The sequence below is a fragment of the Garra rufa genome, chromosome 4, assembly GCF_049309525.1.
Source record: "Garra rufa chromosome 4, GarRuf1.0, whole genome shotgun sequence".
Lineage (NCBI taxonomy): Eukaryota > Metazoa > Chordata > Actinopteri > Cypriniformes > Cyprinidae > Garra > Garra rufa.
Window position 1 is genome coordinate 12,300,550 of NC_133364.1, and position 13,778 is coordinate 12,314,327.

At 38.5% G+C, this 13,778-nt stretch overlaps 2 protein-coding genes and 1 long non-coding RNA gene across 3 annotated transcripts; all 3 read right to left on the reverse strand.

The window, feature by feature from the left end:
* Window positions 1-1,377: 1,377 nt before the first annotated feature.
* On the reverse strand, window positions 1,378-3,565 carry LOC141333607 (uncharacterized). The gene is made up of 3 exons (XR_012355402.1): window positions 2,656-3,565; window positions 2,429-2,491; window positions 1,378-2,312 (listed from the first exon to the last, which is right to left on the reverse strand). It is a non-coding gene; the product is annotated as an uncharacterized lncRNA (long non-coding RNA).
* Window positions 3,566-3,688: 123 nt separating this feature from the next.
* On the reverse strand, window positions 3,689-7,144 carry LOC141332773 (scavenger receptor cysteine-rich type 1 protein M130-like). Its single transcript, XM_073837734.1, has 8 exons — window positions 6,907-7,144; window positions 6,190-6,504; window positions 5,745-6,068; window positions 5,351-5,668; window positions 4,944-5,240; window positions 4,223-4,537; window positions 3,894-4,127; window positions 3,689-3,795 (listed from the first exon to the last, which is right to left on the reverse strand). Exons 1-8 carry the CDS (start codon window positions 7,142-7,144, stop codon window positions 3,689-3,691), a joined length of 2,148 nt encoding a protein of 715 aa, XP_073693835.1.
* A 781-nt stretch (window positions 7,145-7,925) lies between these two features.
* LOC141332774 (antigen WC1.1-like) lies at window positions 7,926-13,637 on the reverse strand. Its single transcript, XM_073837735.1, has 6 exons — window positions 13,580-13,637; window positions 13,092-13,406; window positions 12,490-12,792; window positions 12,078-12,392; window positions 8,380-8,682; window positions 7,926-8,248 (listed from the first exon to the last, which is right to left on the reverse strand). Exons 1-6 carry the CDS (start codon window positions 13,635-13,637, stop codon window positions 7,926-7,928), a joined length of 1,617 nt encoding a protein of 538 aa, XP_073693836.1.
* Window positions 13,638-13,778: the final 141 nt, after the last annotated feature.

Consider the following 13,778-nt stretch of genomic DNA (forward strand, 5'->3'; position numbering starts at 1 on the left):
CTATTGCACATTCTTATTATGTTAGAAAAATGGCAAAATCACATAAATCAATGCCCTACTGCAAATACACCGCTTTTATTTGCTACAGCAAATATACAACACACAGGCTCATCAGAACTGCTGGATACCCGGGAAAGCAAGAAATAAATACAGAACTAGGTTAAATCAGGGGAGTTGCTAGACCTAAAGCTCTATTGGGGAACAGGCCCCTATTACTCGTTAATTCAGTTCTTACATGTAGTTTAATGTCTTCATTTTGGGATTATCAATGTAAATTATAACTCAAATTTGAGATTTTACTGGGGCACAGCATATTTTTGCTGGGGCACATGACCCAGTAAAAAGGGTCTAGCAACGCCGCTGGGTTAAATAGTTAGGTATTTAAAAAAAATACGGCTTCATTCAAACTGGCCTGTCTGTGGATAAACACAATTACTATAACCTGTAATTTATGTTGAATAGGGTTATTATTAATGACGAATAATATTAATATTATTTTAATATTATTGTGGTAATATAGGCTACAATCACTATACTGTATTAGTACTACTAGATGAACATATACATATCAACAGATGTTTTTCAGTGTTCTGTGATGTGTTGCTACCATCTATAAAGCAAAAAAAAGTATACATATGCTAATATGCTAATGAAAACATTTTATTATCATAACGAGTTCTTGTTTAGAAGATATATAAATCTGAAAAAAAAAAAAAAAAAAGTATTGGTAATACATCCAGTTTGGGTGATAACATTATAGATCTCAAGTGTGTCATCTACACCAAAAAAATCCTTTTAACCCCAGTAGTCAAAACAAGCTTAACTAAGTGCATGATTATATTATTACATAAATGTGTTGTCCAGTTGTGATGATATCATCAGTATTATATGCGGTCATCACTTTTACCATTTGAGTAAACAAAGAGATTATTTACAATTATCAGATTCATAAATAAGGTGGTTTTATATTTTATTTAGATTTAAAACCACTTTTCTTTCATTTTTAGGACCAGTTTAATCCCACCACAATATAACAGTACTGTTAATGATTTAATTATGAATGTGTCAGTGCCACAAACTTGAGCAAGTGTAGTAAATGTTTTACTTCCAGTCATGAGCTGATTTAACACCAGGTCTTCCACAGTTCTGATAATAACTTTCTGCATTTGAAAGGCAGCTGAGTTTTTTTTTTTTTTGTCTGACTGCCCTATCAGGCAATAGGTTTGCATACATTTACACATAATACCGAACAAAACTGATTTCAGATGGATGTTTAAGGCAGTGTAATGGTTTAATGATCTACAAGACGTGAGATGGCTTCAGTGATAACTTGGCAAATAATTTATTACTACTATATAATACTAATTTACAGCGTTACATCAGTAGACAAACAAAAGTGAAAAAAAAAACATACATTTACTCACACACTGACCACCAAAGGTAACAAGATGCCTTTTTCTCAATTTCTTTGCCACAAAATTGACCTTACAGGATAGTGGAATATCAATGATAGCAAAGGGTACATTTATAAACCTTAGTCAGGCTAGCCGGCATGTTAAATTAAAGTTCACTTAAAGTGGATGACAGCAAGACTGTGAGAGGCAGACGTACAGTCTTTACAATGGCACACACTGTACTGTATATAAATGTCCTAAATAATGCAGATTTCACAACTCACAATTTTCTAAATTGTGAGTTGTGAAATCTGCATTATTTAAGACATTTATTTTATTTAATCAGATGAACAACCAGTATGTTGTTAAACAACAGTACAGATTTTTTGAGCACACTTCTGTACTTCTATCCTTCACAGCACGTATCCTGTTGGTTACAGTATAATGGTTTCATTCCTAAACAATCCATAAATGAATAAAGCTTATAAAAAAATAAATAAATGTTTAAGTAAACAAATGCCAATTTTTTTTTTCTTTATTTGTTTTAATAATTATATAAGGCATAACATATTGGCTCTAACTTCAAGTGGGGGTTAGAGCACAGAATTAATGTTTATTAGGAAATAAAATTACATTAACACGGGTTTATTCACTTTACCATGTGTTTTTTTAAATGACAGTTAAATGTGAATGTTAAAGGGGGGGGGGGGAAACAAAACAAAAAGAGAAGTGAATAATTGGTCCTAGAGCAATTTCAAGCTTGTGCAAAGCAACTTTTTTTTTTTTTCTTTTACAAAATACAAGCATGTGAACTTTGAAGAAGCTGTTAAAATTGTGATTTCAGGAACCAAAGCAGTGATGGTCGCTACATTCAGTCCCGCCCTCATTTTGTGACTCCTCCCCCCACATCATCATAGTCTGTTTTGAAAAAACAAAGCAAATATCAACTTAAATGCTGTATTTAATATTATAACTGAGAAATACATTTAAGCAAATAATTATTTAATAAAGGCAAAAAGGAGACAAAAATGTACCCAACAGGTTTCTCTCATCTTCATCGCTGTTTTTCACATCATCATACTCCTCCTGATCTCCCTCTAAAATACATGTGAAATAAATCCTTACATTGCAATATGTAACCCTTTCTCCTCATGATTGTCTGAGACTATTAGATTAAACCTGATAAAGCCATAATAACTTAATAATGGTATAAACACGTTCAATATTTCACAGAAGCAAAATCTTGTTCTGTGTGACTCACCTGTTACACCTTTAGAGTCCTGTCCATTAATGATCACATCATCATAATGCTCTGGTGTGTCCACTACATACAAATAGACAGAACAAAGTTTAAAGTCATCAAATGTTATTGATAGTGAGCATTACTTTAAAAGGTTTGTGTTAGAAAATGTCTTTAAAAATAATTTTTAACCTTTAATAACAGAGTTGTGTCCAAGGGTTATAACATCATCATAGCTCTCAGGTGTGTCTTCTAAAAATTAAACAAAAACCTGAATGTATATTTTCTCAATTTAATGTATATGTTTAGTAAATCTAGCCCACAGAATTTCAACTACAGAACTGCACCTGTCTCATAATCTGGTTTCAGTCCATCAGTGACGACATCGTCATAGTATTCCGGTGTGATTTCATTCACCATCTCTTCTGCATCAAAGCAAATAGTTTTTAAAGAAAAAAATGCTCTTGCTGGTCATGAGGTCATTACCATACAAAAAAATGAATGATAAGACCAGTTTACAAGACAAAAACATACTGCAAGATCAGCAAAAGGATTTCAGAGACAGGGGCAGGAGGTTCAACAGGACTAACAATAGATAGACTTTAACTATTGAAAGACTCTCTGATTAATCATATTAAAGAGGACCTATTATGCAAGATTAACTTTCATAAGGTGTTTGGACACAGCTGTGTGAAAATAACCAGCATATAATGGTAAAAACTCACCTACTATTTTTTCTATAATCCCAGTAAATCAAAAAGACTGAACAAGCAATTCCAGATTTCTCCCTATGTGCATGTCATCTCAACGCTAAAAAAGATTTGTCAGTGCCAAAAATCATATATCTTTGTGGCAATTATTCATAATTATAATTACAAATCATTAGCTCACGACTAACATTTTCTGGCATAGTCCTGTTTTGTTTTTGCCTATAAAATCTGTGGGGGGTGGGTTGAGGTAAAACTTCACATACACACTCTGGGGACATCTGAAACTTACTTTACATCTTGCAAAATGGGCATAATAGGTCTTTAAATCAGAGTCATGGCTCATGTCATGTCTCACCCTTCTGAGTGAAGAGACTTTGTCTGTTAGTGGGCTTGTGCTGAATCTCCTCATAAACGGCCTCAGTCGTCGTCCTGTGTCTCCTCTTAGAGAGAGCTGTGAGTGTAGACAGACAAACCTGCTGTCAGTTCACAACACATGACTGATCACACACTGAATAAGACACAATATGACAGTCTCTGGATCTCTCCTACCTCTCCTCATCACTCTGTTCTGCTGAATCAGTATAAGCAGTGGCACTAAGAGCAGGAAGAGCACAACTCCCAGTACAATCACAAGCACTGGGGGGACAGAGAGAGACGCTGCTGGAGGAGTTTGTGGAGGAGCGACTGATGTTGAGCGCACTGGAGGAGAAACTGAAGGAGAAGCTGGAGGAGACGCTGATGTTGTTGTGGCAGAAGTAGTGGACACTGACAAATCTGGCAAATCTGCCAAAACATGTTAAATTATTGATCTAAATATACATATATTATTAGCTCTAAAATAGTAAAATAAATTGTATTCCATAGTGTTTTGTTGTGACCTGCACAGGTGAGTCCAGCGTGCTCTTTATGGGAGCAGTCAGTGTGTTTTTTCAGGGAGAGAGGACAGTCCCACAGGTGAATCTCATTCCCTCTGCACTCGACTCTGTTCAGCCAAACAACACCTTCACCAGCACCAAAGACTGAATTCCCATCAGCCCTCAGTGCTGCTCCACAACCCAGCTGCCTGCAGACCACCTGAGCATCGCTGATGTCCCACTGATCATCACAGACTGAGCCCCACACAGCGTTATGATACACTTCCAGCCTCCCAGAGCACCGGCCCTCCCCTCCTCTCAGTCTGAGAGGAATATGATCTAAAACACACATCAGTTTTCTCTGTCAGCTTCAACATAACAATTACAAAAAAACACACTAAAACCAGAGCTACAGGCCTTCAATGCTGTGGTTAATTTTAAATTTGGAGTAAAACATTCAGTGTTGGTGCAAATAGATACTATTTTAGACAGCAGATAAACCTTTAGGATGAATGAAAAATAAAACAAGCATATAACAAACTTACTTGAACATGGTCTCCAGTGTGAAGTTGAAGTAGAGCACATCAGATAACTCCGAGGAGACTCAAGACTTTCCTTCTCTGAGATAAAAACATATGTTAAAGTATTCACTTCTGAACAGAACATTATAAATCATTAAAAGACATTAAATAGCCATATTTTAAACATAAATGATCATTTCAAACCATCTTAAATATTATCTTACGTGAGCAGGTGATTTTGGCCACTTCATTATCACAGTTCTTCTGTTCCCATGGTGAAGATGGACACTGCCATAAAGTGGAGTCATGTTGTCGACACTTAAGGTTATCAAGCCAATTGTAAGGCTTCAGTCCGTCTGAATTACTGGGTTCACTGCCAGATCTTCCACAGTTCAGCTCTTGACAGATCAGACTCGCGGTGTCTCTGTCCATCTTGTTGTAACATAAATTTCCCCAGGACCCATTGTAGAAAACCTCCACATTCCCTTCACAGCCTTCAGTTAACCTGATCTCTTTAAACTCTAGATAGAAAAGAATAAGAATCAACCTCAGCTCTCATCCAACCCTGTTAATTTCAAACACTGGATGTTACATATGGGTAAAATATCTGATTTATTTAAAAATTCTTTACCTGAGCACATGACTCCTACATCCTCCTTGTGTTGACAGTCATGTTTTCCCCAGCCTGGAGAAGAGCAGCTCCACAGGGACGTCTCATTCCCCTCACACTCCACCTCATCCAGCCATATGGGTCCAGAACCAGGACCAAACCAGGCTGGTACCTGCTGGTTACTGAGGGCCACTCCACACTGCAGCTGTCTGCACACCACATGGGCATCTTTAATATCCCAGGAGTCATCACACACTGTCCCCCATGAGCCGCTGTGAAAAACCTCCAGCCTCCCTGCACAGTCTCCACCAGAACCCACCAGCCTGATGGACCCATGATCTGATATTTAGAGACAGAAAAACATATTATTGATCACTAATAGCTGAAGAATCTGCCCAGATGTTGTTGTTCTCACCAAGGCAGGTGATTGACAGCTGTTGTGTGGAGCTGCAGTTGAGAGTTTGTGGAGAGCTGCAGTTCCCCAGATGAGCTTCACTTCCAGAGCACTGAAAGCCTGTCACACACTCATGACTGTGTTCAGGACTGGATGAAGAGGAGCCATAGAAGTTCAGCACAGAGCCACAGCCCAGCTGTCTGCAGACCACAGAGGATTCAGTGAGACTCCAGGAGTCCAGCAGAACTCTCCTCCAGACCTGATTAATGAAAACTTCCACCTCCCCCTCACACTGTCTCTCTCCAGACAACCGCACCAGACCATCATGAAGAGCCAGAGAAGAATCTGGAATTAAGAGATTTTTTTTTTTTTTTTTTTATTAAAAATTGCATCATTGAGAATTTGTTTTACATCAGTAATACCTTTTACAAAATAATAAGAAGATCTTGCACTAATGTAGACTCACTAGAGCAGATGACTCCAACATCTCGTCTATGAGAACATTCAGCTCGACTCCATGAAGAGATGGAACATTCTGAGAGTTTTGTTTCATTCCCATCACAATCAAACACATCAGCCCAGATTTCACCACCTCCCTCTCCAAACCAGTCTGATCCCACAACAGACACAGCAATCCCACAATTCAGCTGTCTACAGAGGACACTGGCAGCTCTCATATCCCAGCATGCATCACACACTGTGCCCCATTTACTGAGATACTGACGTTCAACTCGACCAGAACAGGAGTCTGGGCCGTTTACCAGCCTGAGATCTGTGTAACCTGGACATGGAAGGTTATTTAAACAGTGTAAAGCAAGAGAAGAAAGTAAACGGAGCAGTAAAAAATATTAATGCTTTAAAAGAACAATGCTAAGCTGTTACTTTTAAAAAATACAAACCTTGCAATATTACAGTAACTAATTATGCTTGTAATCTTGTGTAATTAGCTAGCACATTATTCAGTCAGGTTTGCCAATTTTAATAACTAATAACTATTCTGCCTAGATAGCACTTGTGTATGTTTCACTGTACATGTCTGCATGACTATGAAGTTATTACAATTCAGTGATTGAAATCTATAAATATATAAAGTATATTTCTACGCAATTAACAAAACAAAACAAAAAAAGTGCATTATATATCCTCATACACACACAAAATATGGAAAATATTTATACTCAACCAGAACACACCACTCCCACAGCATTGTCGTGAGAACGGTTGTTTTTGACAGTTAGTGATGTTGGACACATATGAAACTGAGACTCATTTCCTCTGCACTGAATATCTTGTGTCCACATCTGACCGTATCCTTTTCCAAAAGCAGCTGCTCCCAGCACCTGTACAGGAGCCCCACAGTCCAGCTCTCTACACACAACCTCTGCATCCTGCTGGTCAAAGGCAGTGTCACACACTGACATCCAATTTTGATCATGATATATCTCCAATCTCCCAGAGCACAGGTGAGGTCCATTAATAAGTCTGGAATGATTATGATCTGTTCAGATTTACACCAAAAAATAAAAACGTACAAAACAGATTTATTCAGAGTGTCAGGTTTAAGTGTAATACGCAATGTAATGCAATATGTGATACTCACAACATTTAAATTTATTTTTAGAATTTAATGAAATTGTCAATTTCTTAAAAAAAGGTAAAAGGAATATCACATTCGGATTACATTTTATACCAAAACATATGACATTCAAGTCAATGAACAAAATCACTAATCAGTTGTGCCCTTCCAAGGAACACACACACACACACACACACACAAAATGTCTACTAAACAATATGCACAGCAAGTTGAACCATGAGTTGTTTTGTGGAGTATGCAATGGACCACAGGGACCTGAATTATTCTATTGGCATTGCAATGTTTCCCCACGAGCCACAAAACACTAGTGCTGTGACAGGTTGTCAGGTGTGACATCAAAAGATAATTAGTCACTGCAAATATATATTTTATATAGACTTGAATTTACAGTCTTAATTTATGTAATAAATTATTGTTACAAAGAAAAAAATAGTGTTTGTGTTTGTGCAGGTAATAACACAATGACATATTTAAGTTCTGTTTTGGAACGTTCCTGTTTTAATTTGATAATAGAAGGTTAATAAACAAGGCACAGTTTTTTTTTAGCTATAGTGCATGCAACAGTGGCAAGAATGTATAGTGAAAAAATGCTTTAAAGATCAGTCTCATTCACCTGAACAATTGACTCCAGCATCTTTACTATGATCACATTGATGTTGACCCCATCCTGCTGACTCGCAGTTCTTCAGTGTGGACTCTGATCCAGTACACAAGACCAAACCCATCCAAATTGGTCCTGATCCTGGTCCAAAGTGAGCAGCACCTAGAGCATCTACCGGTTCTCCACAGTCCAGCTCTCTACACACCACTGCAGCATCAGCCAAATCCCAACCAAGATCACAAACCGTTCCCCACTGACCTCTGTGAAGAACCTCCGCCCTTCCAGCACAGCGACTGTGACCACCAACCAACCTCACATTTGCGTGGCCTGTATAATGAATGAGAATAAACCATATAGAAAAAGTGAAGGATAGCAAGAAAGGAAATGTCAAGGTGAAATGGCAAAATCACTTAAAATCAAAAGAAATTCTACATTTTAAAAATCGCTTTAATTCCAACCTGCACACATCACTTCAACATCATTGTCATGTGAACAGTTGTTTTCATGTGATAGTGATTTTGCACAGAAGTGAATCTGGTGTTCATTTCCTCCGCACTGAATCTCTTGTGTCCAAATCTGAGTGCCTCCTTTGCCAAAAGCAGCTGCTCCCAGCACCTGTACAGGAGCCCCACAGTCCAGCTCTCTACACACAACCTCTGCATCCTGCTGGTCAAAGGCAGCATCACACACTGACATCCACGTCTGATCATGACGTATCTCTAACCTCCCAGAGCAGCGAGAACCTCCAACCAGCCTGACACCTGAACAAAGAAAGAAAAAACATTGGTAACACTTAATATGGTTCAGTTTGTTAATATCATGTTAATGCATTGGGTATAACATTATTTTAAAACATTTATTGATTTAAGATGGTGTCATTGAAAAAATATAGTATTACTCATTTTAATCAGGCATGTTCAACATGATACATTAATCATTTATACAAATTGCTGTTTAAAATGTATATGTAGAAATTATCAGTGCCATATTAAATAAGGTGCTTTGCTTATATATGACCTGAATATTAGTTTTCCAATTAACAAAAACAAATCTGGTATATTTTCAAATAACAATTTTTGTCATTGTTTATAAGCCAATATGCATTCTTTACAAATATCATGCCTTATACATAATTAAAGTATACCAATTAAAAAACAAACAAACAAACAAACAAACAGTTAAACAGCATTTAAATAAAACTATAAATAATATTAAAGGTCCCATATTGTCAAAATCGAAATTTCCTGGCTTTTTTCATGATAACTAAGGTCTAGGGGCTAAGTAACTACCATATGAGTTTCAAAACAGTCAATCCACAGTAAACTGCACACAGCCTGCTTAAAGTAACTTAGCTGTTCATTTTCACGAGCCGCTGTGACTTCCGTAACAATGTGACGTCCGATCTACTCAAGTCACCGCCTTCAGTCACCACCCCAGCACCATCCACCGTCCCACCCTCCTTTTGTCAAACCCAGACAACAACGCATCCATTTCATTATTGAGCAACAACAACACGAAAACAAGTCGAGAAAACCCTGTTCAGTCGATAGATGTCAAGCTACGATCATTACACAGGCTTCAGAACAACGTGAATATAAGAGACCAGTGGCACGTCAACTTCAGCCTCTTTCACACAGCGATTCCGGTAAATACACGGATAATGTGTCCCACGATTTGTTCCGGAATTGTTTGATTTGGTTCATTCACAGTTGTATTCCGGAATCTGTGCGTGCTTTACACACAACCATAGACTGTAAAAAATATTGACATAGTATCCGTGACGTCACCCGTAGGATTCTGAAGCGCTAATTTGAAGCTCATAGTGGGCGGGATTCGGCCGTCGCCATCTTGGAATCGCGTCATCGTGCGTCACTCCCGGATAATGAAAAATGGGCAAAAAGGCGGGATGTGGGTGGAGCTGGTTGCTGAAACCACGCCCGCCTAGAGCGACAGTGGTGACAGCAGCGGCAATTCCCCTGTCACTCAAGTGGCCACGCCCTTAATTATGCTGAACTTTAAGGCTTAATATAACTTAAACCGATGAAAAAAAAATTCACCCCCCTCACAGTTGACATGAAGGGCAAAACTAGCTATACCAAAACCATTTTTTGAACCAGGCTGTAAACATACTTTTTTCTGCTGTAAAGTTGGGCATTTTAACATGGAGTGTCAATGTGATTGACTCCCTTTTGCAGCCAGCCTCAAGCGGCCAGTCGATGAATTGCAGTTTCAGTCACTTACACAACCCATAAAGACATGTGACGTTTGGATGTGAGATGTAATGCAACGCGAACGTTTCACTAAACTGAAACTAACCTGAACAAACTGTGCTTCAGCGCTGATAGTGAGGAGCTGGCTCTGGCCGATCGCCGCTTCATTCCACTTTGCACGTATTTTTTTGTCGTGAAAAGTCGCATGATAACGTGCATCATCACTACAACACTGCCTTTATGCTTCTGGCTTTTGTTCACACAGCGCTTGTTCCCGTAATTTTCCAGAATCAGCGCGCATTGTGAAAGGGGCTTTACTAAAGCAACAGTTATGTAGCTTACTGCATTCGGTGTTTGAAAAAGAAAAAACATTAATGATCATTCTGAAATATCCTGTTGAGCAGGGGTCCCCAAACTAAGGCCCGGGGGCCGAATGCGGCCCGCCCCCACATTTGGACCGGCCCTCTGAACAATGCCAGAGACATATTTTGAAAGTGAAAAATTAAAAGGAAAATTTTTAAATATGATTTACTTGTATCTTGATAATAAAGGTTGGCTTTCAAACTAAAATTTGTTAGTTAATTTTCGTTTAATTTTAGTTATTAACATTCAACATAATGTGTCATCGCAATCGAACAGGTGATGCGCGAGCCAAAATGACTCAATAGCATTTGAGGTGAAACTAGCACTGCTTGTGGGACAGGTGCAAAAGCAAGACTTCACTTATCTCCCAGTTATCCAAAGTTTTTCAGCTGAGAAACCAGTGGCCCCATTCCCAGGTGAAAAGTCTGTGAAAGCGCTGAAAATGATGAAGGCAGAGTTTGACGTGTGATTAAAAAAAAACAGTGGATTCTTAAATCGATTTTGCTTGACAAGCCTCTCAAGGCTACGGTTCTCTTGGTTGGTTGTGCATCTTTTTCTTCTACACTTTTTCCTTCCACTCAACTTTCTGTTAACATGCTAGGATACAGCAATCTGAAATGCCAGGTTCTTTGGCTAAACAATGTTTGTGGCTTACCCTCCTTGTGAAGGGTGTCAGTGCTTGTCTTATGGACAACTGTCAGATCAGCAGTCTTCCCCATGATTGTGTAGCCTAGTGAACCAAACTGGGAGACCATTTTGACGGCTCAGGAAACCTTTGCAGACGTTTTGAGTTGATTAGCTGATATGTCACCATATTCTAATTTTTTGAGAGTGAATTGGTGTTTTTTTTTTTATGTGAGCCAGATCATCACAATTAAAAGAACCAAAGACTTAAACTACTTCAGTCTGTGTGCATTCAATTTATTTAATACACAGTTACTGAAATATATGAACTTTCTAATTTATTGAGATGCACCTGTATATCTTTTGAAAAGAAATAATCCTTTTTCTGTGTGGTGCATAACAAAATAAACTATTCTAGCATTAAAAGGTAGAATAAATACAGGTAAAATCATAAAATAAATAATAAATAAAATAAATAAATAGTAGTCAGTCCAGCCCATGGTATTTTCTTTTATAAACCGACTGGGCCCCCATTAAAGAAAAGAAAATTATGTGGCCCTCTCAGAAAAAAGTTTGGGGACCCCTGCTGTTGAGTATCAGCAGGCTAGGCTTTCTCTATGGCTCTGGGCTCGCTTACAGCATACATGACCGTAGTTACCTGTGATTGGCCTGACTGTGCGTCACTCATAAAACAACAGGCCAGTCAGAAGAGAGGCTCATGAATATTAATTAGATGGTCCAAAATCTACCTGTTTTTGACATAGCTCCTAAAAAAGGAGCTGTAAAAATATATTGAGATGGATTTTGGCACTTATACTGCAAATATATATTCTTAAGGACATCAACAACTAAAATAAACCTCCAGAAATGTGTACAATATGGGACCTTTAATGGGGAGGTTGATTTAGGCTAGGTGGTTCATCATAAGGATAGGTTTTAAAACAGGTTTAAAATGTTACCTGCGCAGATGACTCCAACATCTTCAGTAAGACCACAGCTTTTTCTACCCTGTCCTAATCTCCGACAGTTCTTTAGTGTAGGTTCTGATCCAGTACAAAACACATGAGACATCCAGACTGGTCCTGATCCTGATCCAAACTGAGCATCACTCAGAGCATCGACAGGTTTTCCACAGTCCAGTTCTCTACACACCACTGCAGCATCAACCATATCCCAACCAAGACCACACACTGTTCCCCACTGACCTCTATGAAGAACCTCCACTCTACCAGCACAGCGACTGTTACCACCAACCAACCTCACATTCACATAGTCTGTATATTGAACAGAGAACAGAGAGAAAGAAATACTGACAATGGGCAGAAAACAACATTCCAGTAAAAAAGGACTTTACTTGCAATTAATTCCTACCTGCACACACCAGTTCAACATCACTGTCATGAGAACAGTTGTTTTCATGTGATAGTGACATTGGACAGAAGTGAATCTGAGATTCATTTCCTCCGCACTGAATCTCTTGTGTCCACATCTGAGTGTCTCCTTTGCCAAAAGCAGCTGCTCCCAGCACCTGTACAGGAGGCCCACAGTCCAGCTCTCTACACACAACCTCTGCATCCTGCTGGTCAAAGGCAGCGTCACACACTGATATCCACATCTGATTATGACGTATCTCTAACCTCCCAGAGCAGCGAGAACCTCCAATCAGTCTGACTCCTGAAAGAATATATGATTATATGTCCTGCAATTATTTTGCTAAAAAAATGTTTCAGGACATCATATTTTGTGCAATAAACTACATCTACATGTGTGGAATCACTTGAACTGAAATCCATTTCTGAAGGGAAAAAACATTTATACATTGAGGAGTGCATAAATTGTTAAAAGTACTGGATAAGATATGCTATTATTTGTTTCTAAAAGGTGTAGACGTTTTATGTGTGTGCTCACAATTAGTTTATGTTAGTTAGTTATGTGAACAATCTTCAGTGATGTAGTAATTTGGAACAGCTCACCTGAACAAATGACTCCAGCATCTTTACTATGATCACAGTCATGTTCATCCCGTCCTGGTGTCATACAATTTTTTAATGTTGACTCTGATCCAGTACACAAGACAACACTTATCCAGATTGGTCCTGATCCTGGTCCAAAATGAGCATCACCCAGAGCATCTACAGGTTCTCCACAGTCCAGCTCTCTACACACCACTGCAGCATCAGTCATATCCCAGGCATCATCACACACTGTTCCCCACTGATCTCTATGAAGAACCTCCACTCTACCAGCACAGCGACTGTGACCACCAACCAACCTTACATTCACACTGTCTGTTAGTGCAATAGATAAATAACCGACCAAGAAACAGAAAAGGAGAATAAATAAGATTATAAAAAAAGAACAAAGAAAATACATTAAAATATAACTGCAGCACAATAATATTGCATATGCATGTCTGATTTGAGATTATTTTCCTTCTTAACTCCTTGAAGCATAAACCTACCAGAGGTGATGAGTTTTAAAATATAGCACAAAAATACGAACATCAGACAGCTCTCCATCTCCTGCTTAACTGTAGCTCAAGCTTTCTCGTCTGCTCTTCAAACACACTAAAGAAAATGACTCCTCTCAGCCCCCTAAAGAGAAGGGCACAAGCCCCAAAACTTTCCAATCATATTCATCATTACCTTGTTAGACAAAAC

Coding starts and splice junctions, on each gene's coding strand:
- LOC141332773 (XM_073837734.1), bottom strand. CDS start 7,144: ATGTCAGTGTGTGACACTGCCTTTGACCAGCAGGATGCAGAGGTTGTG. Junction 6,505..6,906: donor TGTGGGAGTGGTGTGTTCTG/GTTGAGTATAAA, acceptor TTCCATGTCCAG/GTTACACAGATCTCAGGCTG. Junction 4,128..4,222: donor CGCTGGACTCACCTGTGCAG/GTCACAACAAAA, acceptor ATGTTTTGGCAG/ATTTGCCAGATTTGTCAGTG.
- LOC141332774 (XM_073837735.1), bottom strand. CDS start 13,637: ATGGAGAGCTGTCTGATGTTCGTATTTTTGTGCTATATTTTAAAACTC. Junction 12,793..13,091: donor TGCTGGAGTCATTTGTTCAG/GTGAGCTGTTCC, acceptor ATATTCTTTCAG/GAGTCAGACTGATTGGAGGT. Junction 12,393..12,489: donor TGTTGAACTGGTGTGTGCAG/GTAGGAATTAAT, acceptor TTCAATATACAG/ACTATGTGAATGTGAGGTTG.